The sequence below is a fragment of the Suillus bovinus genome (assembly GCF_016758785.1).
Source record: "Suillus bovinus strain UH-Sbo-P2 chromosome Unknown EDB93scaffold_9, whole genome shotgun sequence".
Taxonomy (NCBI): Eukaryota; Fungi; Basidiomycota; class Agaricomycetes; order Boletales; family Suillaceae; genus Suillus; species Suillus bovinus.
Window position 1 is genome coordinate 620,441 of NW_024542065.1, and position 23,295 is coordinate 643,735.

Genomic DNA, 23,295 nt, shown 5'->3' on the forward strand with positions numbered 1-23,295 from the left:
CCGTGGTGTGTATCGTGGAGGTTCTGCAGCAATGGTCCATCGCTTTGGTGGAGCAACCTGGTGCTCAATCGCAATGATCCTGTCCCTCCTGCGCCGTCTCATACCTCTTGTTTAGTTATATCGATGGCTTGTCCTGGGCTGAGGTCGATGGACTTGGAGAATCGGTTCCGCGGAAGCAAATGTCGTACCAACATTTGCAAATTTGAAGATCCACAAAGTGTCACGCTGGAACAGGCAACCAGGCAATCGGCAGCCCTGTCGGGATTGCGAATTCGGAGTTCTAGAGCAACTTAAACTGGCTACCCCAAATTATTTTCCTTCTATCGAACCCCCGCTGCTATTTAAATCTCCAATGCCTTCACGCAGAATAAACGACGTTCCTTTTCCCTCATTTTCACTTGTCATAAGCCAGCATTCAATGAGCAGCATGAGGTTGCCAAGCTACAGGACGTCTCATTTGCTTCGTTTCCACCCTTACCCCAGAGTCAAACTTAGCCAACGTGAGATGATGGTGAGCGATGCCGCGACCATCATTTCAACGTTATTTTTGACACTTCTTATCACGAAGCACGCTATGAATGATCGTCCCTGCAGCCTATATGACATTGTTGAAGACGACGATAGTGCTGAACCAGTCATACTTAACTTTGTACACTTTTCCTTTTTGTCATCTTGTGGTCTTATTCAATTCTCAAATGCAGCCCGACCTCCCTGAAGCTGAAGAGCGGCAACCCGGTGTCGTGAACCTGCCAGAAGCCATTGAAGTTGCCGAGATTGTCGTCCAACCTCACGTCAAACGTATAAACTTCGCAAGTCTAATTAGCGTACGCTTTTTATTCTCGCTTGACAGCACTTCCTCGCTCTCACACGTTACGTCGGCAGGACCTTGCAATACTAATTGCGAAGAAGCTGTCTTTGAAAACCAAGTAGTTTGTCATAACTGCACAATCTACTGATCCCACAGCTCGTGCTGTTGTTTCTCGTTCAAGCTGTGTCTTGCTTTCGCTATCGTTGTACCATATGATCGGTCCTTAAACCACAAGAATCTACTCTACATACATCAATCAGTCCTTCCTCTGCTTTCTATGCTATCGTCTCGCATACACGAATCTCTGTGCTATACCTACTACCATCAATATATCTAGTGGAAATTTTATTCTGTCTTGGCAACCTGTGTCAATGAAATTGAACAAAAAACTTCGTTCCCTACATTTTAGGCTTTACAAACCATGACTGCAAGATTTCCGGAGATGTGTGATGCGGAAGAATGGAGGATATCGTAAAAGAATACCCATGCAAAGGCCTCTAACGGTGTAGCACTATTCACGCGAAAAATTCCCAAGAGATTCGGGTCCTTGCGTGTCTGTCAGGGTGACCTTGCGTAACTAGCTTGGATTTGCCATCTCAGCACGGAAGGTTCCGTCTGCCATGCGCAGCTCGCTACAACTCAAGTACTTCAGTACTCATCAGTTCTTGGTGATTCCGTCAGTGGACTTCATTGTCAACGCGATGGGTTACTGGTTGGACCTCCGTACTACTTGTGGGTATATGCCTGGCGTGCTTTCCCATGATCCGGTCTGCTATTTGGACTGGTCCACGCTGTCGTGCAAAGCGACAGGCTCATAGCACTGCGGCTTGATTATGGTCTCTTGTGGATACAAAAAAGAGGGTACGTGCGAGTGCAAGTAGAATATAGGCTAGAATACTTCAGTACAAGAAAGTGACATCGAGACAGACCTGCCGATAACGTTAGCGCCCAGACCCATTATTAATGCTTGAGAAGGAAACCTACCAATGCTATGAAAACTGTGCTGCGATTTGATCTCCTATTTCCTGCAGCTCCTTACTTCCTTCAAAAAACAGTCTCGTGCTCTCCATGACCTCTTTCGTGATAAACTCTGAATCCTGATTTGTTATGCTTGTAGCACTGATGAAATCAGAATGTCGCAGATTGTCGATGGCCTTCCTTGTTCTGTCCCCCCGGATGTAGTCATCCCGTAAGCACTTGATCAAACGAGCTTGCGCTGATGGCGTGTACAAAGTTGAGCTCCGCACGAGGATTTCGAGGCGGCGGCATACAGCCGTCCGAGTGTCGAGAGCATCCTGGAATTTCTCAATGAGGAGAATATTAGAGTAGTTGGGGGCGGGTGCAGTTTGAGCGGTTGAAGTAGATGCGACAGACGAAGTTTCAGTGGAAGCAACTTCTTCGGGGGAAATTTCTACCGATTCCTTCATGAGACGGGCGAAGTGATCCTTGGGGGAGAAACGCCGCTTCTTGTGCTTGCGCGTCGGTTGACCTTTGGAAGTTTTCGTTGATTTTGCCATCTTGGATCCTACTCGCTCCTGCAGTGTATTTAAATAATGCAACGCGTAGAGTGAGGAATCTTGATACTCTATATAATAGGAAGCAGGCGACGTAGTCACTTGAGATACGAAGTTAGTAATCCAGGTATTCATCGGGAAAGAACTTTGTAGACTCACAGCCAGATAAATACGAACGAGCAAAGCAAATAGACGGCTAGAAGACCAGAAGCTGTGAGCAGTTTTGAGCGAATGTCTGGCTATAAGAAGTGATCAGGTCACTTGGTTGGTTGAAACAACGTACTAGTACAAGTGCACTGGCAGGTTCCTTCCCAATATCTCGCGAAAATGAACCACTTATAACGTTCAAACTTCCCACAGATGATTCGGGACACTTATTAGTACAATACCGGTGATGGTAGTGATCTTATAGCATGGGGGAGGTAGCGGTGACCCGGCAGCAAGGACTCTGATTTCAAGTATCTCCGGTCACGTGAACGATATCACAAAGCATAATCTGATTATGATACGCGTGAGTTGCAATTCAACAATCGAACATCGAAAGTCGACAACAATAACAATTTAGAAAATTTACAAGCTTATATGACTATTTCATCGTGTTTTTCACTGGCATGGACAATGAGTCAAACGCATTGACCATGTCAATCAATCACGTGTCACGGAGCGTTTTCCAAATACGGAAACCGGCAAAGCAAAACGCTTGACCAGGGAGTCAGTAGATTATCCAGGACCATCACGATTGTACTGGGTACGTAGCGCTAATATCTGGTTTGTGCGTTTCGTTCTTCTAGTCCATGACAGTAAGTCGTTCACTCTCAAACTATCTCCGAGTCACTAATCTGCTTTGCAGAGCACCTAACGAACGTGTAGAAATACACAAGTATTTTCTCACTGCTACGGAAGATGCAGTTTCAGCGGATACATGCCCTTCCCTCGCAAATGCGACTGCTAGTGCTATCTCACCGCTTGAGTATCGTCCGTGGGTCTGGATTGAGCGTCCGCCATAGCACCTTCCAGCGACCACAACATACTGCTCGCTTTCATTTACAATCATTCAAAAGTCCTAAAAACCCACCCACACGGCTATGGCGCAATATTGCATGGCTTATCCCTGTGACTGGCGGTGTCGCACTTTACCTCTATCCTAGCCAACAGCTCCACCTACCTTCCATATTTTCCTCGCCGACACTTATTCCATGTACAGAAAACGACTTGAACGTACAAGCAAGAGACCCTATAATAGGATCACCAGCGGAACCCCATATGCCTATTCCATCGCGGATATTATCTCTGTTGCAGGAACACTTGTGGGAACCTCTGTTGACGGCACGAAGATTCATTCACCTTTTCTATCTTTTCATACCTGTCATCATTACCATGCCTATGCTGCTTGTTGGGAAGCCTGAACGTCGATATAGGGGTGACAAGTGGGGCGCCATCTGGTGGTACGGATTTCTTGTCAGGAGAATGGAGACTGCCGGGCCAACGTTCATCAAGGTATATATTTCATAACGCCCTTCCATCTCACTCTCTGATCATTCAGCTTGGGCAATGGGCGGCATCGCGTGCTGATCTCTTCCCATCATTACTTTGCGAGAAAATGGGATCCTTGCACTCTCGCGGAAAGCCCCATTCACTCATGCACACTAAGCAAGTCATCGAAAGGGCTTTTGAACGGCCATTCGATGAGGTGTTCGAAGTTTTTGATGAAATCCGATAGGAGTCGGCGCCATTGCACAAGTGGGTTTGCTGCTGGCTTATGTGGTGTATTAACGGACTCGTTGCTCGTAGGTCTACCGGGCAACTCTCAAGCATGATCTTATACCTCCCTCTTACCTTGGGCCGAAACGACAGACTAAATCACCCGCAGGGTCACTGGCTCCCGTTATTCTGCAAGAACCTCCGCCTTCAGTACCTACTGCATCTGTCGCCATCAAAGTTCTGCATCCTCGCGTCGCCAAAGACATTGCGCACGACCTATCTATAATGTCTTTCTTTGCGCGGGTCATTACCCTTCTCCCTGGTATGCAATGGTTATCACTCCCAGAGGAGGTCAGCGTCTTTGGTGAAATGATGCGTCGACAACTCGACCTCAGAATTGAAGCAGAAAACCTCCTGACATTTGAAAATAACTTTGCTTCGAGAAATGTGCCCGTATCATTTCCACGTCCTTTGAAAACGTTTTCGACTGCCGACTTACTTGTCGAGGAATACGAAAATGCTCTTCGCATGGAGTACTTTTTGAAAAATGGAGGAGGGCCATTTGATGATCAATTGGCAACCATCGGATTGGATGCTTTCTTGGTCCGTAACCTATCTCCTGTAATTTTCGTTTACCCATTGTCCTGCAGAAAATGCTACTACTTGACAACTTCGTGCACTCTGATCTTCATCCAGGCAACATCATGATCAAATTCACGAAGCCTCCGACCACCCGTGACCTCCTTATGAGCATGTACTCCTCATCTTTCCCACAAAAGGGCTCTGGCGAGATTCTCGTCGAGCACCCGCTGGAATCTGATGAAATAGTAACTCGGCTACGCTCACTCAGGCATTCCCGTGAGGAGTGGCAAAAGGAACTCAGGATTTCATCGGAACAGGGCTACGTTCCTGAAATTGTTTTCATCGATGCTGGTCTCGTGACAACGCTTAACGCGGCAAACCGCAAGAACTTCCTCGATCTTTTCAGGGCTGTTGCTGAGTTTGATGGCTACCGAGCCGGTCAATTGATGGTCGAACGTTGTCGGACTCCCGAACTTGCGATCGACACCGAAACTTTTGCGCTGAAGATGCAACACATTGTTCTGAGCATCAAACGGAAAACATTCTCACTTGGGCAGATCAAGATTTCGGACATTTTGACCGATGTTCTAACGGCCGTGCGGCAGCATCATGTCAAGATGGAGGCGGATTTCATCAATACGGTTATCTCCATATTACTTCTTGAAGGCATTGGGAGAAATTTGGATCCAAGTCTAGATCTTTTCAAGAGCGCCTTGCCGATTCTACGACAGCTCGGACGGCAGATGACAACTCAAGAGTCGATGACGCAGTTACCCTCAGGAAACTTTGGAGCGTTGTTGAAGGTAGATACTGAATATTTCCATTTTTACAAATACTTATCCTCGAGACAGGTCTGGATGTGGGTAGAAGCTCGTCAAATGGCCTCAGCAGCATTCATTGATGTTGACGAGTTGGTCAAATATGATTTGTTGGTGTTCTGACCCTTGCTTGCATGGTTCAAGTGCTGACAACGATTGTAGGCTTGTCCCGACTGTATAACTTCTCGGCGTCCTGTAGCATAATAGGAGTAATAGGAATATAGATACAACCAACGCATGCATACATCATACATAGACTACTTAGAGCACATGATCATCACCCTACATCACCACTTCAAATATTAACCATCCACTGTCAGAATCTAGTATTGTGGGCAGAAGTCTGCCATTCTCAGGCTTGGCAGAAATCGGCAGAAATCGGTATGACCCTTTATTTGTACTACGACTCGGACATGTTTGACCTTGGAAAAAGTGCGTCTGAGCCTCCCTGTGTTCCAAGGGTCGTCCGACTCGAAAAATTCTCACCGACCACTTTGCCAACAGCAGAAATTTAAAGTCCCAAATTCATCCAATCGTGAATGCAGACTCTGCTCCATCCCCGTCAACTTCAACGCGAAAACACTCAAAATAATTATGCCGATTTTTGCCAATTGCCGTTCTGCCGTTTTTTTTTTTGGCAGAACTCACCCTAAGATATTGATATTTCCACTATCGGAATACCGCCTACTTTTGTAACTTCTTCTTCTCCCCGCAATGCCAGCCCTGCTACAAACGGACTTACCAGATCTTCAACTCCTTTCCAGAGGAAAGGTTCGCGACGTTTATGCAACTTCGTCACCCGATCATCTATTGTTTGTCGCAACCGACCGGATATCGGTGTACGATGTCATCCTCAACAGTGTCCGTGGATCTCTGAGCTCTTTTCTGCCTGATTTCATGTTCTCTGCTTCTAGGCTATCCCAGACAAGGGCGCACTCCTCACAAGCATCTCGCTGTTCTGGTTCGAGAAGCTGAAGCATATCATTCCTAACCATCTTGTCACCGTCAATATCGATGAGATGCCAGATGAAGTTCGGCAGTATCGCGAGCAACTCGAGGGCCGTACTATGCTTGTAAAAAAGGCCAAAATTGTACCTATGGAAGCGATCGTTAGAGGATACATCACTGGTGAGCTGATTCGTTATCGGGATAACTTCCTGGAGCCATCGGAATGACTTTGTGAATAGGATCAGCCTGGGCAGAGTATCAAAAGTCGCAGACTGTCTGCGGTATCCCAATACCGGAGAGTATGGAAGAATCCCAAAAGTTTCCGACACCGATCTTCACTCCGTCCACCAAGGCTGATCAAGGCGCCCATGACGAGAATATCTCCCCTGAGCAAGGTGCTATTTTTAGCATAACTTGTCTAAAGTCGCTCATATCCACTTTATCAGCTGCTCAACTCATCGGTCAAGATCTATTCGACCGTATCCAGGCTGCGTCTTTGCAGCTGTATACGGCCGCTGCTGAATATGCAGAATCATGCGGACTTATTCTCGCAGACACGAAGTTTGAATTCGGTCTTGTTCCCTCTGCTTCTGCTGGGCAAGACGAGCTCATCCTTGTGGATGAAGTCCTTACGCCTGATTCATCGCGATACTGGCCCAGAGACCAGTATAAACCTGGCAAAGGACAACCAAGCTTTGACAAGCAGTATGTTAGAAATGCATTGACTGCGGCTGGGTACAGAAAGGGATTAGAAAGTGGACCAAATGGAAACGGCGAGGGATGGAGAATCGATGATACTGTCATCGAGGGGACTAGAAAAAGATATAAAGAAGCTGAACAAATGCTGAAGTCGTTGCACTCTTGAAATATTTCGTCTAAATTATTCGTATCTCATTGATGGAGAACGCATCGGAATATTTAAAGAGAAAGAGAAATTCCTGATTGATACCTATTTCGATGTTAGCATTGTGTTAGCAGCGTTCAAAATGCTTGGTCACCGATTTAACTATGATATGAAAATGCATGCCGCGATCAGAGTCCAACGAAGATTTTTCAAGAGCCCACGGAGAGGGAACCTTTCCATCCTTGATGGTTTGCGATCAAACCAACGGCTCCAAAAAGGATTACGTGTCTTCTTCGACAGATACCTGCACGAATCAGTTACCAACGCCAGGGGATGATGAAAATCGGTGTGTCTGGTCTGCTATCACAACCGCGTTTTTTCTTGTCACATTTGAGCACTGGCGCTGCTCGATCTTTGTCCTTCTGCCCCAGCTATTTATGTAGACGAGATCTACATTGAAGTCCCAGGTGAGCTCTACTCAGAAAAACTATCACAAGGACCCCCTTTGAGCGTGAGCCTTAGTATCAATCGCGTTTCTATTCGACCGTCTTCCCACAACTTCTGCATAATCGTGAGTCCGTGCGAAATAAGAAAACCAAAGTACGAACCCAATTTGATGGGCCATGGCGTTTAGGGGAAACTACGGTGCACTTGCCTCAAGTCACAAGATCTCTGTAAACACTGCAGACGACAATATTGATATATTGAGTCATCGTCCGTAATGGACAAGATGCCAATCAACGGTGGCCTGGCCAGCTAGCGTTGCGGCTGTAATTGGCGACTACTAATAACGCTAATACTGCAAAGTCCAAACGAAGCGCGGTTAATTCAAATGTACAAAGTCCAACAAGCATCCTGTTCTCGAAGGCCTGGAAGAGTGCAGGCGATTCTTTTGAACGAATGATGCGGAAAGAGGTTGATCGAGAACTTACGAACACTCGGAGATCACAGTGTCCTCAAAAGTCTACTCGTCTGGGAATCCAAGGAAAGCATGCGTTGAAAGCAGAACAGCTTCGGCAAAGTTTCTCTTTTCCGCAAGAACCTGTTCGATGAGCAGCAGGGTGGCCGCCTGGTGAAATACTGGCAGAGGTCTGAAGCGAAGGCGAGAGCGAACTAATCTGAGCTGCTCTACTAACTAAGTTGAACCACTGTTCCCGATTCAGAATGGGGCGGCCCGCGCCACCGCCCACACGTGACTGAGCCGGAGTCGGAGTCGTCCATCACTTGGTTCAATACCACACAATGGACAAGATATTTCTCCCTCACCTTCAGAAAATAGAACCACATGCACAGTTCACATTCAGTTTTCCGATCATAGAATCGTCATTTGGCAGGAAGTACTATGCCAAAGTAGGTTCGCTCGGTGAACGAGAGCACTTCGTGGGAGAGGCAGAGTCACTCAGAGCCATATACAATGCTGCACCAGGACTAGCTCCTCAGGTTTTCGCAGCGGTCAGTCCAGATGATTCCGCCACGACATCTGAACGACCTTACTTTCTGTCGGAATATCGGAATATATCAAGTCTTGCTTCAAATCGCAAAGCAGGGGAGGAGCTTGGAATGAGGCTAGCCACAGAACTACACGCCTACAAGAGTACCATGGGCTTTGGATTTCATGTGCCTACCTTCTGCGGAGCAACTCGGCAAGACAATGGCTGGTATCAAACCTGGGAAGAATGCTACAGTGCCATGATTGGAAATCTCCTTGCCAAGCTTCGCGACAAAGGCAGGTTTTCAGACCTTTGCACCAAGGGGGAACAAGTAAGGTCAAAGTAAGTGCATGATGGCTTATGAAGCGAGTCAGCTACTGCAGGAGTGCAGAGTGATGCCATTCTTGCTTCGCCCCCTCAAGATTGAGCCGGTGCTATTGCATGGTGACCTCTGGGTAAGCGTCTTATGGAGCATTCACCGCTATTTACTGATAATAGCAGAGTGGTAATGTTGGCATAGATAATTCATCTGGTCAACCTGTTATCTTTGATCCGTCATCTTACTACGGTCACACTGAAGCCGAGTAAGTACAACATCGAAGGCCGAGCAATCGCAGTTTTATCTGAACGTGTTCAGTCTAGCCATCGCTCGTATCTTCGGCGGATTTCCACACAGCTTTTTTCAAAAGTACCATGAACACCTGCCCAAGACCGAACCTGTGGATCAGTACGAGCTCTATCATTATCTAAATCACACAGTTCTGTTTGGAGTATGTTCGGCTTCTCTTATTCAATTAAAACATGAGTCTGACCTTCACAAAGAGTTCGTATGCAGGAAGTGCCCTGCGGAAGATGAATATGCTACTTGAGGCTTGTCCGTAAATGGACATGCTATAATGCATCAGAGACTGTATTGTAGCAGGCCAATGTATCGATATTTTATCTTCCTGAAACTTTCTTGGCCAGCTCCGGCAGAGTTCTTTTATTTGAGCGTAGCTGACGCCGCCCGCTCGTGCTACTAGTACAACATAGAGAGGAGTCTAACTTCCATTTCCGTCAAGGTCATAGCGGTGGCTGTGCATCGATCGCTTTACCTCTCAATTGGCTCCAGGTTCTTATTTCTAAACACACAATATTGCAGCCATGGCCCCTCGTCGACAAGCTGCACCAGAAGGAAGCATGCCTCCTCCCAGTCGACCATCGAGTCCAAGTGCTGAAGACATCGAAGAGGTGAGGTTGTTTGCAACCATCGTTATCCGCTGTAAGGCTCACGCATACGCGACGCGTTACAGACATCGTTCTTTGATAACGTGGATGAATTGCAGCAACATGTTAGTATATTTTACGTGAATATATGCTCGGGACCCAGAATGTATTAATTGCAGGGCATAAACGTACAAGATATCTTAAAACTCAAGGTACTCCCCTAGTATATGCGCGATATTTACCAGGCTCATGGCGGCTCTAGAGTGCCTCCATCAATACTGTGTCTGGTGTCGTTATGACTACACGTCGTCAATTACTGAAGATAAAGGTTCGCATAACTCCACTACCTTTTCTCCAGCAGGACTCTAGTGAATTCGATATTTTCTTTGTAGGGTATGTCAGAAGCGAAGGTTGAGAAGATCAAGGTGCGCATATATCCACATTGGTAACCGTATTCTGCTGTTAATCCATGTTACACAGGAGGCAGCACAGAAAATCACGGTAGCCATCAACCATCAATATTGTCTTCTAATACTCATAATCATTCGCGAGGGGTCTTCCTTTGCAACTGGTATTGAAGTCCAGGATCGAAGAAAGCGCGTGCTTATCATCAGTACCGGAAGCAAGTCAGTAGACACAATCTTAGGTGGTGGGTATATCGATACATCGCGACAGGAGTTTGTACTTACTAGCTTTTAGGCGGGCTGATGTCACAGTCAATTTCCGAAGGTAGTTAGCCCCGCCGTTTTTAGCATTTTCAGCATTCAGCTGTTTTAAACCAGTCTACGGTGAATTTCGTACTGGAAAGACACAGCTGGCCCACACAATGTCTGTTGTCGCCCAACTCCCTCCGGAGATGGGTGGGGCCTCTGGCAAAGTGAGCAAGTCCTTCTTCTGCAATCAAGTCAAATTGAATCTCAGAAACAGGTCGCATATATCGATACTGAAGGTGCAATTGTCATCGTTTTACGAGTGATAACCTATTGCCGACGCTCTTGTTGCATTAGGGACATTCAGACCAGACCGAATCAGGTCCATCGCTGACCGGTTCGGTGTGGATGGGAATATGGCGCTCGAAAATATCCTTTATGGTATTTTTTTTTGGCTGTATACCTCACATTATTGAGACATAGGATTTGCAGCGCGTGCCTTCAACAGTGAACACCAGGTTGCTGCTCTTCTCTACTGTTATGCAGCCATCGTTAATATGTTGCAGATGGAGCTTATCAGCGAATGTTCTATGCGTTTTGCGGAAGACAAAGACTTCCGTCTCTTAGTAGGTCTTGCAATCTGCGTGAAAAATCGCTTATTCAGCAAACAGATCGTGGACTCCATTATGGCTCTCTTTCGCGTCGATTTTTCTGGTCGTGGCGAACTCAGCGAAAGGCAGCAGAAAGTAAGTCTTTGAGCCTGCGATACCGGATCCTGGGACTCACCGCAGTGTAGCTAGCACAAGTGGGCACAATGACTCACATGTGACTCCTGGTCATGTTCGCTAACGCGATGCATTCGCATTAGGTGATGTCAAAGCTCACTAAACTTTCAGAAGAATTCAACGTTTGATGTTCGTCGACAAACTATTTTACAAGACTGACCACTCTTGCAGATTGCTGTTTTGATAACCAACCAAGTACAATGTATGTATTTAACTAGTCATACTTCAAAATCGTAGCTCATCCTCTTTCGCAAGCCGACCCAGGGGCAACGATGACGTTCGTGGCTGGCGGGGCTCTCAAACCCATCGGTGGACATATTCTATCTCACTCCTCAGCTACTCGGATGTTCCTTCGCAAAGGCAAGTCATTGGCGTTTACCACGAGTTGCATTGTTATCCAAAAGGAGTCTGAAGCTAACTACAAACCGTATTGATGTTATTTACCTAACTTCCAGGACGGGCTGAAGAACGTGTCGCGAAACTGGTGGACAGCCCCGACCGCCCTGAGAGCGAGGCCTCTTACAAGTTGGACGAAGGCGGATGGGCCGACGTGTGATCTTCTTCGTGCTCGCTGGCTGCTCTTGGACTTTCGCTCGACTCTGGACTTGTTAGTTGATCCTCAGATGAATCATGTTTTGATCTGCTTTGTATTCTCGTGTTGTTAAAATTAGACTTCATAGAGGCCGAGATTCTTCGACTTGAGCTTAGTAATCGTAACTTGAAGTTAGCCGACACCCAAGCTCAAACATGTGCATGCATGTCGATCCAAACTTGCAAATGCTTCTAGTACACAAAACCTCGTTCACAGTCATTCATGGTTCGTGAGCACTTTGAATATTGACAGCCTGTTAACGTTAACGTATCTTAGTCTTGACTAGGTCTTCCGGGCCTTATAGCGACCGCGTGATTATACCCACGTCACTTCCATTCTCTGCGACTCTTGCATGTGGTCCAGCTTCCGGATAGTACGCACGTTCCTGTCAGTGCTTCGGTTTTCAAGTGAGCAGGCAAAGCTTAGAGGTATAAAAGCCGGCAACATGATCCCCCAGTATGAATCGAACGCATTCTCCGTGATATCATGTTGTCCCTTATCAGTCTCGCAACCTTGGTTTCCGTAGTTCACGCTAGATTCCTTTATCCGTCGACTCAGAGTCTACCCATCACGTACCCGAACATCGAGGCATGCGTCGGCCTCCCAGTGCAATACTCTTGTGAGAACACAACGGTCCTGACAGATTCATGCTGCAATGTCGTACAAGGAGGACTCGTGCTACAGACACAGTACTGGAACACCTATACTGGTCTCGAGTCTCAGGGACAACTACTTCCAAAAGGTAGTTGGACCATTCACGGCCTATGGCCGGATAACTGCGACGGGTAGGACAAATCTCTTTCTCGAGTTAAATTTTATAATGACTGATGAATTCTTCTCCCTGCATAGTTCCTTCGACCAGTACTGTGACTTTAGCAGGCAGTATGACCCTGCGCCATCTCCATCAACCTTGCCTGATGGAACAGTTGTTCCTCCTTACCAAGGACCGAGCGTCAGAACATTCATTCAGGATTTCGGTCGTTGTGACTTGCTGGAGTACAGTATGTAGACCAAATGCGCGCGTCCCTATGTATAACCCATTTTTTTTGCAGTGGATACCTTCTGGATCAACCAGGGCGCACCTAATGAGGACTTTTGGGCTCACGAGGTGAGCCAATATCACTTACCTGTAGGCCTCTTGACGGAGCAGCGCCCAGTTCTCAAAGCACGCTACTTGCACATCCACGTTCGACGTTGCCTGTTATGAGCCTGGATACCAGGAACATATGGAAGTTGTAAACTTCTATGAGACAGTCACAAAGGTCTTCCAGATGTATCCCACTTACAACATACTCGCTGCGTAAGTTCAAGTTTATTCGCCGTAGTCCGTGACTGCTGACGACCTTTGGCACAATAGTGCAGGAATTGTTCCCTCTAATACAACGACATATACCCTCTCCCAGATCACGAATGCCCTTTACTCTCAAACAGGCGCTGTTCCATATCTTGGCTGCTATGGCTCTGGCACTATTTTGGACGAGGTCTGGTACTTTCACCATGTTTTGGGCACGGTATGTTGCTTTCATACAGGTCGTGTAACGAATTCTTTAACCTTGACTTAGGAGCAATATGGTCATTTTAAGACCCTCAACTCCACTACTCCATCGAGCTGCGCAGAAACTGGGATCTGGTATTATGAGCGGACTGCGACATCCGAGCGGGTTGTTTCATACTAGGTCAAATGCAAGACGCAGATTGCTACCTTGTCTACAAGGCCACATACGCCTTTACGTAGAGTTCCTGTCTGCCGTTTTCTGCTCTACAATTTTCCTACGCCAAGATTGGAAGGTATCCAAACGTTGCGTGGTCGCTTACAGCTACTGCATCAATGTATTAAGGGCTCGTCATCCATCATAGCTGTCGTACGGCGAACACGCCGGCCTAGTACCGTTTAGCCGACATACTCACCCTGTCCGACAGCCTCTCGTGAGCGCCTGCAAAACAAATGATGCCAAAGGATGGGCATTGGAAAAATGTCTTGGTTACTGTGCCGTCTTACGAATTCCGAAATCGAAGATCCCAGAGTTACCCCATGTGCACAGATCTCACAGTGGAGAACATCACCCTAGAGCGGTCAGTTCGGTCAATAGTCGGTCATGGCACGTCATTGTGTCACCAAACTGATTCTCGACTGTCAGGAGCTCAAACCGGGAAGCAACTGAGAAATGTGCCATCAGACAGTGATGAGTCTAGTCTAAGAGAAAGTCATAACTGATAAGTGAGTGAGAACTGTTTGAATATCTTGAAGTGAGAGTCAATTGACCGAGATGTGTGCGAAAAAAAATCAGTGAGGCGCACTAAGATGCTCCGCCACGTAGCCTCTGTCAATATTTTGACCTGTTAGGCCTAGTCAGACCAGGTCAGACCCTGCACAAATAGCAGGTGAGAGTCGCAGGTATAAATGTCGGCAACACGATCCTCCGGCGGAGAGGTACCTCTCTCGAACACTGTGGCTCGGATAGTATGTTGTCCCTTGTCATCCTCGGAGCTCTGGTCTCTGTGATTCATGCCAAATTCTACCCCACGTACCCGAACTTCGATATGTGTACCGGCGTCCTAATGCAGTACTCTTGCGAGAATACAACGGTCTTGAAGAATTCATGCTGCAATGTAGTACAAGGCGGGCTTGTGCTACAGGCGCAGTACTGGGATACATATACTGGTCTCGAGTCTCATGGCCAACTGCTTCCAAAAGGCAGCTGGAGTATCCATGGCTTGCTTCCAGTTAACTGCGACGGGTGAGTTGTGTTTCTTTGTAATTCTAATGAATGCTGAGGGGTGCCTTTGGCCCTGCGTAGCACGTCCGGTCAGTACTGCGACCTTAGCAGGCAGTATGATCCCAAACCATCGCCGTCAACCTTGCCCAATGGGACGGTTATTACTCCTTATAAAGGACCGAGTGTTAGAACATTTCTCGATGAATTCGATCATTCCGACTTGTTGTATTATAGTATGTGGACAAAACTACACGTCAATGTAGATGATTTAACTCGTTGTAGTGGATCGATTCTGGATCAACCAGGGCGCACCTAATGAGGAATTATGGGCTCAGGAGGTGGGCCAATATCACTTACATAGAGGGCCTCCTAACGGAGCCGCTATCAGTTCTCAAAGCATGGCACTTGCACATCCACATTCGACGTTGCTTGCTACGAACCCGGATACAAGAAACACCAGGAAGTTGTGAACTTCTTTGAGACTGTCGTCAAGGTTTTCCAGAAGTATCCTACTTTCTATAAGCTCGCTTCGTAAGTTTTCATCGTTGTCCGGGACTACTGACGACTTTTGGCGACAATAGGGCAGGAATTGTTCCCTCCAATACAACAACATACACCCGCGCCCAGATTACGGATGCCCTTTACTCCCAGATTGGTGCTGATCCTTGGCTTGGCTGTCGTGATGGTACTGTATTGGAGGAGATCCAGTACTTCCACCATGTTATGGGCTCGGTATGTTGCGTTAATAACGAATGTGCTATAGTTTACTCAACCCTGTCCTAGGAGCAATATGGTGACTTCAAAATTCTCGACTCGATTATTCCTTCAACCTGCGCAGAATATGGAATCTGGTATTATGAGCGAACTCCGACGTCCGAGAGAGCTGTTGTACATTAGGCTAAATGCAGGCATTCAATGTCATCTGCGGGGTCGCGTGTACCTTGACATATGGCAGTCACTGCCTGCTGTCGTCTGTTCAAGTCGTTTTAACATTAGATTTTAACTCGAGATCAGAGTCATGATTATATTTCGTTATCTGAGCTACGGAAGTGAGCTACTTGAAGTTACCGGTACCTCCATGACATTAAGGACGCGTCAGTCACGTGACAAGCGCGACGCGACACGTCCACAAATATATGTCAACAAATGTTTACCTAAAATGGTGTTCACCCTGAATTTCAGTTGAGTTGTCGGCAGCGTGTCCACTGTTAGCACATCCGAAATTCCTAATCAATCCTCACCCTCCAACCACCACGATTGGTAGCCAACAAATATCTCATGACAATTTCACTACAGCTTGATGCGGTGTCTGGAGAGCCCAGCACGCGGAGGGCACTCTCTGACATTTCTTTGGCAGTGGCCAAATCCAAAAAGATAGTTGTTGTCACCGGAGCAGGCATTTCATGTTCGTGTGGCATTCCGGTGAGTCCTCTACACATGTACCAGGTGTAATAGTTTGATAAGTTTTTTGATATAGGATTTCCGGTCTTCAGATGGTCTTTATTCGCTCGTGAAACAGCGATACCCAGACATCGTCCTAAAAGGGCGTGATCTCTTTGACGCATCTCTGTTCCGCGACTCCGCGTCCACCTCTGTCTTTTATACTTTTATATCACAACTCAAACGCTCTATCGATGCTGCAACTCCTGCACCAACACATCAATTTATTCAAACCCTGGACGCAAAGCACAAACTAGTACGCTCGTATACCCAAAATATCGATGGTCTAGAAGAGCGAATAGGGCTTCGTGGGAGTTCCAGTCAGCAGGCAAAGACAAGTGGGAAGAAGAAGTCGAAGCTGAAAGTCAAAGAAGTAAGGAATGTCCAGCTACACGGCGACATCCACCGCGTACGGTGTACTTTGTGCACTACTGAGATGCCTTGTACCGAGGAGCATTTGCACTCGTTCGAGAATGGCAAAGCTCCGAGCTGCCCAGAATGTACCTCACGATGTAAGTCAGCTCTCAGGTTTGGTTTCGCGTTTAGCTAAGTTCTCTGGTAGCGGAAGCAAGAGTTGCTCGTTTCGCACGCGCTCTCAAAATTGGAACTCTTCGTCCAGCCATCGTACTCTATGACGAACCACACCCTTTTGGGGACGACATAGGCACGATACAAACGATGGACATCGCTCGTAAACCCGATATGCTCATCATCATGGGTACTTCGCTCAAGGTTCACGGTCTCAAGAAGCTTGTTAAAGAGTTTGCAAAAGTCGTACACGCCACTGGGACTGGAACCACACCTAATGGTACTCCTAGAGCGCAAAAGAGTTGGCAGGGAAAAGTTATTTTCGTGAACAAGACACCGCCTGGTAGCGAGTGGGCCGACATCATCGATTGCCATGTCGCAGGGGAGACTGATGCATGGGTCGACAAAGTCTTGGAAGACTGGAAGAAGATGCGACCATCAGATTGGGAGATACAACAGACTCTTGATCACACTGATGAGTCCAGTGGGTTCAAAGTCGCCAAAGAGACCGCTGTCAAAACGAAGGGAAAAGGTATGAGTGGACTTGACTTCTCTCAGTGCATCGCTCATTTTAGTTTGATAGTTGCCCCAAAGTGGAATATGAACGTCGAGAATGTGCCACTGGAGGATCCATTTTCCTCACAACCGCCTTCACCATCAAAAAAACCAATCAGTGTTCCGTCGTCGCCAAGCAAGCGACGACAGTCTATATCACACTACTCAGACGTGGAGTCAAGTCCGCGCAAGAGACGTGACATTGCCAAAATCGCGGATGGTATGGATAGGTTGGATATGTCCGACAGGCGTATATTGTTTGCAGATGCGACAAATGCAGCCAAGAATGCGGGAGGAGATGACTTTCCGATGGGCGACCAGCGACCTCTGAAAGCAAAGGTACGCCGAGCAAGTGCATCGGTCGCCTCCAAGGAGTGCAAACCCCGGCCTCGAAAGATTGCTAAACCAAGGGCGAAGGTATGGGTGGAGATCGCGAAGAGACCTACATAATATTCATGAGTTATTGTAAGATATACCTTTGCGTTGTCGATATTCTTCCAGTAGTATAAGCATATTGCAAAGGTAGTTGAAGTCTTTGAGGTAGATAATAATAGTAAAACAGGAAAAGATAACAACCGAAGCCAGAGCCCGGTATGACTGAAGAAAGAGGAATCAAGAAGATGGTGTATCAATCGCTAATTAGCTCGGAGACACTCCAATCCTCAAAGCTTCCGTCGGGTAGATAGCGCCGGATGATAAGAGGAATTTTTCGTTGGGAGAGCTCCTTAATTGCGATTTGCAGAGCATCTGTTTCGCCATCCAAAGGAACAAGTACTGGGGCATTCATGCTTGCGACGACACGCTTGCATAAGAAGAAATGCGAGCAAAATGCCAAAGGCCTCTCACCTGATCTGAAGCGCTCTCGTGCCCAATATTCGTGCTCGTTCGTACTTGGTCAAGTACGGTGTTGTTACTCTAACTTTGTTTGCCTGTCTCTCGCCTTGAATGCCCACATTTGATGGCGCTGGCTGAGGTTGTGCGCCCTCCTCTCCGTTTACCATTTCCTGGTCATGGTCTGCGCCATTGATTCCATTTACGTGCGAGACTTCGCCATTTGCCTCCTCCCCTTCTACCTGTTCCTCTTGTTCTTGTGCGAGGAGATCATAGCCTTCATCCTAAACAACATGGGGTGTCAAAAGTTTGATCACAGTATGATTCGCCAGGTACATACGAAGGCACCATCGGTGAAGCTAAAATGATATGTTATAAATTCCTTGTGATAACTTCGGAATGGAAACATACCTGGGACCGTCATAATCATAGTCATCGCCACCACCTCCGCCGCCGCCATATCCATCATCTGACATTCTGGAGTGTGTCTAAGGTGATTTAGGAAGCAGGCCGTTCGATGCTGAGTGATGCAAGATCAAGGACACAAATTTCTGGACGAATGCATGAAAGCAGGACATGATTACATAATCATCGACTTCTTTCTTCCAAACCTTCGTTCGTCGAAAGTTTGTGGAATGTCATTTTGCCTTTTGCACTTGAGATGTTCAATCGTTCGTGCTATTCATGAATGTCGTGACGACGAGGAGAGCAACGGGTTGAGTGTCAGTGGTCACTTCGCTCGTATTGTACCATTATTTCTTCTGGTGTGGTTATCTTGATTGATTCCTGCAGCTTGGACGGTCCGGCATCCGTCTGCGGCTTATAATAGTTAATACAGTTGTATACTTCTTATAAGCTGTCCACGAGCTCGAACTTGACAGATTTTGTCCGGTCGCTGATCGCATCCCTTGAGTTGGAGTTTGCGTCGTCCCAAGTAGGCGTCGCGAGTACCTTCTCCGAGCTCAGACTCGTGTCTCACGCAATCGATCAAATGAATAAATCACCTTGATCGTCGTTTACCAGGAATATTTCATGTGAGCCAATCACAAAGAATCTCTTGGTTCCATCTGAATATCTTCCGTTTCTACAGCGAAGGGATAACAAAGAAGAACTTGTTTTTCCTGTTTGAACCTGTTCTGACAAGTTGGTATCCTAGAGGTGTGCATGTGAGCCACAGTTGTTTGCGTCTCTGTTTTGGACCTTCTCTCCACCTTACCATCATCACTAACTAGTACTATTCCTTAGTTCATTCTATAGACATGCCCCAGCACACCCAGGCGCGATCTTGGGGTACTCGTTTTGACACATTACTCTCTGCTCCTCTCTCCCCAACAGAAGGTCCTACTCAAGACATCCCTTTGACCATTAACGAGGCATGTGACGACTCTAAGAAGTCTGCAGACAGAATCGTTCAAGACGCTAGCATCTTCATCGGAAGGTACGTTATTTAGACACAAGATAGCTCGTTCATTGACTTTCCCCCCAGTCTACCGACTAATATCGATCATCTGGAGTTAACTCGTATGCTTTCTGATCATCTTTCTGATCACCCAGAGGTACAGACCATCAAGGTCGTTCGTGATTCAAAGGGCGGAACTTGCGCATTCATCCAGTGTCAGGTCTGTCTTCGTTATTACATGTTCCGAGTATATTTCTGATGCTGCACCAGGACGCTGAGACAGCGGCGATGCTAATCGCAAATTTGCATTCGTCGGACCCTAAACAATTCATGGGGCGTTACTTACGCTACGAGCCCGCACGAGCCTTGAGAACCCTACTCATATCCTACCGGTCAGTTTTCGCGAAGGCGCATCCCCACATGTGTATATATGCACTTGAACACGCGCATATATCCAGTAGTCATGTTTCTGATCCAGTTTCCAGTACACCACGTCAGTTTGTGCCTTCGTCAGACACCAAATCAAGCTTTGGCGACCTTCAGGATGGTCAGCCTGTCGACATTAACTTGCCTTGGGCGATGAAAATATCTAGGGTCCTGGGCTCCCGGTATTTTTTCTTCAGTTTTCTTCGTGTTCTCTGACGGAAGTAAATTTGCCAGGCACCTGTCACTCCTGTACAACTCGGATGCGCGTGCCGCAGCGGAGAATGAAGGCCTTCTGCCTCTCGGCGATCGAGAGGCAGATGAATCCGGGGCGTATTTTAACCCGCTGCTTTATAACGCCGAAGTACTCGTAACCTAGCCTATCACCGGAACTGTGGGTTCTAACCTTGCCCTAGACTTTAAGAAAGATATCCACCATCTTCGGGGCTATCGAACATTTTCTCCCTCACGAATTCGAATCAGGTGTTCAGCAAGAGTATCCTTCTCCGCATAATGCACACCGCTCTGCAGAAATGGAGACAGGTTGCTGGGAAATAAAATGGTGCCACCGTGATGACTGCGTTGGTGCTCTGATGGTGAATTGACAGAGCTACTTGACTGCTCATACTGACGCAACTGCTAGACTCTACGCCGAGTCCCTCACTTGACTGTGACTTGGGCTCACCATCCAGCTCACCCACGCCAGCCGATGCCATACCATGGCGCCCAGCCTGTCCAAATTAATCAACATCATTGGCAAGGTCAAGCAGTCAACTCCACGCCTGTGACTCCGTCGCATTTCGCATTTCCAAACCGGTTTTCATCCATAGATTCGCTCGTTCCCTGTCATCCTGGCACACAACCGATTTCATCGTCAGCTAGCCTTGGCAACATCTCGCGTAATTCGAATCGAGCATCTACTGCACTGTGCGATATGACCTGGTCCTCACAGAACAGCGCGTTGGATGTGACAGGCACGGCACCAAAACGTCCTCGAGCTCTATCATTGAGCCACAAGCCATCAGGTGTGGACAAGAAGCACTTTCCGCCCGTCTCTGAACGAGAAACGAAAAAGTATTGGAGCGACCGAATGGAGGCTGCTGACGAAAATCAGAGGCTAGTTGTTGTTTCTTCTTGTAGTAAATTCCAACTGAGCACAACTTACTCTAGCATCGTGACGCACTTACCATCTATGTCGGGTATCTCAGACGTTATTAGCCAGGGAGAATCCTATGACATTGAACTCGGCATCCCTCCGACTCCTGAGTTTGGGACTTCGCCCATGACCCCGAAAACGCCGGGGTCATTGATACCTCATACTCCTACCACCGGCAACTACCTTAGCGACTTTCAGTCCGGATCTTTACCTGAGTTCGTCACGAAGAATGGCCTGCAATGGGATGCAAAGCGCGAAGGTCCATTGGATCCTACTACCATCTTCGTTGGAGGATTGGAGATGTATGGCCCGAACGCCTGGGACGAAGAACGCGTCCGTAACTTGTTCTCAAGGTATGGTGGCGTAGAGAATGTCAAAGTTATCAGGCCAGGTAGGCTTTGATTTTTGTTACCCTCACTCTGTAACTATTACTTTTTGTAGTTAACAAGCGTTCTGCATTTGCTTTTGTCACATTCAATAACAAGGATTCTCCTGCTCGAGCTGTCAGTGAAGAGGTACGATCAAATACTTCGACTCCCATTTCCACGCTAATCCGTCTGCCATAAGCATAACAGGATTCTTGACGGACGCCCAATCCGCGTTCAACTCCGCGACTGGAACCCTCCGCATCGCACGAACTGGAGATCCAATCGTAACCGCGGGCGAAACCTTGAGGGGAGCATGGTCCGACATGGTTCAGAACCGTCACTTGTCTCTAGCGACGATTTTTGCGTGGATCCTAATGTTCAACAACCATCTGCGACCGCCTTGGAGGAGAGGCTACAAGAGTTGAACATCGGCCACAAGATAGCCACCAAAGCTTCAGTCCTCGACGTCGGGCAGTCAGATGAAAAGCTTGACATTGCCTCTGAACCTCGACAACTTTCCTCTCTAGTTACGGATGATGTAAAGACCGTCAATCTAGACGACACTGTCTCGCCTCAGGCTGCTTCTATTGCTACTTCCACCTCACAAACATCGGTGACATCATCTGCCCCTCCTCAACATATGGCTTATCCTGTACCCACGATGGGGTATTATCATCCTCAAGGATGGGTAGCTGGTTTCCCACCATATCACATGCAGTATATGGGGGCATACCCTGGATTTCCTCTTCCGCCACCGATGAGTCAATCGTTTCAGCCAGCTAGTGGCGCGGATGCTCGTGGAACACCTTCAACAACACCTGCTCCGATTGTTCACCCGGGCATGTATGCTGTAGGTTTTCTAGATCTTAAGCTCCAATGTTGCAGTGCTGACGTACTGTTCAAGCCATTCATTCCATATCCATATCCTGCGAGAACACCCGTGCGAGAGCAAGGCCAGGGACAGACCCCTGTCGCAGCACAAGCACCGCTGATACCTACGGGGTTCATTCACGGAGATCAGGGTATTCTGGTTCCTGTTTACCCTCCAGACGCTCTGAATCAATACATGTCCGGCGCTCAAGGCGAACAAGCTTCGACCTCCACAGAGGCTGCCCTTGCTTCAGTCCCAAATCAACCTCCTAATAATTGGAAGCCTTATCCTACGCCTGCGTTCGGACCTGGCATGTCAGTGCCGCCAGGTATTCAGCACCCGAATCCAGGACCGTTTCCGATAATGAGTCCAAACGGCTGGATGCCGAATCATGCCCCATTTGGCATCAACCAGCATATGCAAGCTCCATCAAATGTTCCTATGGGTTCTGGCGGTACACACATGCAGCCAATGTTTGAGCAACGCAATATCAATGTACCTCCTCGTCGCCAACACCGCAGAGACCATCAGTCCAATTTCAAGAATGGAGGTCGCGGTCACCCTGGACGTTACCCTCGCGGATCATTTGCATCAAATGCACCAATGAACGTGCATCTCACTCCGGGACCTGATCACTTCACTAGCTCCCAACGAGACATGCAAAGCGGTCCTGAATGGAACCATTGGGCTCAGTGATTGCATCAGCTGTACTGACATTTCTAGAGTTAGGCACGGTTTGATTTCTTTGTCACTCCGTACACGTACATTTTCATTTTATCTTCCTTTCTTCAAGCCAATCATTCTAATATATCAATACGTTTTTCGCCTCCTTTATCCACAATTTTTTATCAAATAAACAAAAACAACACTCATCATCCATAGATTTGCGCATCATATTCTCATCGATACTCGATTATCTTCCATTCATTAGGTCGTCACTGTCGTTCCTGTCCGTGTAATATGTAATACTCGAGTATGTAAGATACCTCCGCACCGAGGATCCAGACACCGCTACAAGACTTGTTGCTAATGGTGGACAACTGCCTGCAACCAATTTTGAATGATACCGACAGAACGCAGTGCTCGTTGAGGAATGTCATACATCAATTGTTTTAGAACACACCTACAT

At 47.3% G+C, this 23,295-nt stretch overlaps 10 protein-coding genes across 10 annotated transcripts; 8 read left to right on the forward strand and 2 right to left on the reverse strand.

Moving 5' to 3' along the window:
- Positions 1-1,684: 1,684 nt before the first annotated feature.
- Positions 1,685-2,489, reverse strand: EDB93DRAFT_926400 (uncharacterized protein). The gene is made up of 3 exons (XM_041457971.1): positions 2,482-2,489; positions 1,793-2,423; positions 1,685-1,737 (listed from the first exon to the last, which is right to left on the reverse strand). The coding sequence occupies exon 2, from the start codon at positions 2,323-2,325 to the stop codon at positions 1,798-1,800; it is 528 nt and encodes a 175-aa protein (XP_041311004.1). The 5' UTR covers positions 2,326-2,423; positions 2,482-2,489; the 3' UTR covers positions 1,685-1,737; positions 1,793-1,797.
- Positions 2,490-2,735: 246 nt separating this feature from the next.
- On the forward strand, positions 2,736-5,546 carry EDB93DRAFT_1238943 (uncharacterized protein; the record flags this gene model as incomplete). Its single annotated transcript, XM_041451578.1, has 6 exons — positions 2,736-2,744; positions 3,238-3,819; positions 3,866-4,021; positions 4,114-4,626; positions 4,674-5,408; positions 5,457-5,546. 6 exons carry the CDS (start codon positions 2,736-2,738, stop codon positions 5,544-5,546), a joined length of 2,085 nt encoding a protein of 694 aa, XP_041311005.1.
- Positions 5,547-6,137: 591 nt separating this feature from the next.
- Positions 6,138-7,236, forward strand: EDB93DRAFT_1101524 (uncharacterized protein; the record flags this gene model as incomplete). The annotated part of the gene is made up of 4 exons (XM_041447104.1): positions 6,138-6,284; positions 6,338-6,551; positions 6,611-6,766; positions 6,818-7,236. 4 exons carry the CDS (start codon positions 6,138-6,140, stop codon positions 7,234-7,236), a joined length of 936 nt encoding a protein of 311 aa, XP_041311006.1.
- Positions 7,237-8,457: 1,221 nt separating this feature from the next.
- On the forward strand, positions 8,458-9,527 carry EDB93DRAFT_1247373 (Fructosamine/Ketosamine-3-kinase; the record flags this gene model as incomplete). The annotated part of the gene is made up of 5 exons (XM_041452580.1): positions 8,458-8,987; positions 9,037-9,100; positions 9,147-9,229; positions 9,283-9,415; positions 9,468-9,527. The coding sequence occupies 5 exons, from the start codon at positions 8,458-8,460 to the stop codon at positions 9,525-9,527; spliced, it is 870 nt and encodes a 289-aa protein (XP_041311007.1).
- A 261-nt stretch (positions 9,528-9,788) lies between these two features.
- Positions 9,789-11,957, forward strand: EDB93DRAFT_1221887 (Rad51-domain-containing protein; the record flags this gene model as incomplete). The annotated part of the gene is made up of 17 exons (XM_041451155.1): positions 9,789-9,875; positions 9,938-9,976; positions 10,031-10,063; positions 10,114-10,179; positions 10,244-10,276; positions 10,332-10,352; positions 10,404-10,500; positions 10,551-10,580; positions 10,634-10,728; positions 10,779-10,800; positions 10,859-10,942; positions 10,994-11,247; positions 11,298-11,306; positions 11,370-11,408; positions 11,458-11,488; positions 11,542-11,670; positions 11,742-11,957. 17 exons carry the CDS (start codon positions 9,789-9,791, stop codon positions 11,840-11,842), a joined length of 1,170 nt encoding a protein of 389 aa, XP_041311008.1. The 3' UTR covers positions 11,843-11,957.
- A 407-nt stretch (positions 11,958-12,364) lies between these two features.
- EDB93DRAFT_1079420 (ribonuclease T2) lies at positions 12,365-13,554 on the forward strand (the record flags this gene model as incomplete). The annotated part of the gene is made up of 6 exons (XM_041445456.1): positions 12,365-12,663; positions 12,728-12,879; positions 12,931-12,986; positions 13,036-13,178; positions 13,236-13,389; positions 13,441-13,554. 6 exons carry the CDS (start codon positions 12,365-12,367, stop codon positions 13,552-13,554), a joined length of 918 nt encoding a protein of 305 aa, XP_041311009.1.
- Positions 13,555-14,237: 683 nt separating this feature from the next.
- On the forward strand, positions 14,238-15,622 carry EDB93DRAFT_926606 (ribonuclease T2). Its single transcript, XM_041457972.1, has 6 exons — positions 14,238-14,616; positions 14,677-14,828; positions 14,878-14,933; positions 14,984-15,126; positions 15,177-15,327; positions 15,379-15,622. The coding sequence occupies exons 1-6, from the start codon at positions 14,342-14,344 to the stop codon at positions 15,490-15,492; spliced, it is 891 nt and encodes a 296-aa protein (XP_041311010.1). The 5' UTR covers positions 14,238-14,341; the 3' UTR covers positions 15,493-15,622.
- Positions 15,623-15,784: 162 nt separating this feature from the next.
- On the forward strand, positions 15,785-17,689 carry EDB93DRAFT_926704 (DHS-like NAD/FAD-binding domain-containing protein). Its single transcript, XM_041457973.1, has 4 exons — positions 15,785-16,017; positions 16,073-16,547; positions 16,598-17,095; positions 17,147-17,689. The coding sequence occupies exons 1-4, from the start codon at positions 15,874-15,876 to the stop codon at positions 17,566-17,568; spliced, it is 1,539 nt and encodes a 512-aa protein (XP_041311011.1). The 5' UTR covers positions 15,785-15,873; the 3' UTR covers positions 17,569-17,689.
- Positions 17,690-17,746: 57 nt separating this feature from the next.
- Positions 17,747-18,425, reverse strand: EDB93DRAFT_1079464 (subunit common to RNA polymerase I; the record flags this gene model as incomplete). Its single annotated transcript, XM_041445462.1, has 4 exons — positions 17,747-17,906; positions 17,965-18,233; positions 18,290-18,308; positions 18,361-18,425. 4 exons carry the CDS (start codon positions 18,423-18,425, stop codon positions 17,747-17,749), a joined length of 513 nt encoding a protein of 170 aa, XP_041311012.1.
- A 634-nt stretch (positions 18,426-19,059) lies between these two features.
- Positions 19,060-22,971, forward strand: EDB93DRAFT_926724 (uncharacterized protein). The gene is made up of 11 exons (XM_041457974.1): positions 19,060-19,387; positions 19,436-19,568; positions 19,619-19,740; positions 19,834-19,956; positions 20,009-20,135; positions 20,188-20,367; positions 20,415-20,887; positions 20,942-21,318; positions 21,369-21,442; positions 21,495-22,145; positions 22,200-22,971. The coding sequence occupies exons 1-11, from the start codon at positions 19,209-19,211 to the stop codon at positions 22,860-22,862; spliced, it is 3,102 nt and encodes a 1,033-aa protein (XP_041311013.1). The 5' UTR covers positions 19,060-19,208; the 3' UTR covers positions 22,863-22,971.
- The last annotated feature ends 324 nt before the right edge of the window (positions 22,972-23,295 follow it).

Excerpts from the sequence above, each read along its gene's own strand:
- EDB93DRAFT_926400 (XM_041457971.1), bottom strand. The coding sequence starts at position 2,325 with ATGGCAAAATCAACGAAAACTTCCAAAGGTCAACCGACGCGCAAGCAC.
- EDB93DRAFT_926606 (XM_041457972.1), top strand. The coding sequence starts at position 14,342 with ATGTTGTCCCTTGTCATCCTCGGAGCTCTGGTCTCTGTGATTCATGCC. Across the intron at positions 14,829-14,877 it reads TTCCGACTTGTTGTATTATA|TGGATCGATTCTGGATCAAC; the intron begins GTATGTGGACAA and ends AACTCGTTGTAG. Across the intron at positions 15,328-15,378 it reads TCCACCATGTTATGGGCTCG|GAGCAATATGGTGACTTCAA; the intron begins GTATGTTGCGTT and ends ACCCTGTCCTAG.
- EDB93DRAFT_926704 (XM_041457973.1), top strand. The coding sequence starts at position 15,874 with ATGACAATTTCACTACAGCTTGATGCGGTGTCTGGAGAGCCCAGCACG. Across the intron at positions 16,018-16,072 it reads CATGTTCGTGTGGCATTCCG|GATTTCCGGTCTTCAGATGG; the intron begins GTGAGTCCTCTA and ends TTTTTGATATAG. Across the intron at positions 16,548-16,597 it reads CCCAGAATGTACCTCACGAT|CGGAAGCAAGAGTTGCTCGT; the intron begins GTAAGTCAGCTC and ends GTTCTCTGGTAG.
- EDB93DRAFT_926724 (XM_041457974.1), top strand. The coding sequence starts at position 19,209 with ATGCCCCAGCACACCCAGGCGCGATCTTGGGGTACTCGTTTTGACACA. Across the intron at positions 19,388-19,435 it reads GCTAGCATCTTCATCGGAAG|TCTACCGACTAATATCGATC; the intron begins GTACGTTATTTA and ends CTTTCCCCCCAG. Across the intron at positions 19,957-20,008 it reads TCTAGGGTCCTGGGCTCCCG|GCACCTGTCACTCCTGTACA; the intron begins GTATTTTTTCTT and ends TAAATTTGCCAG.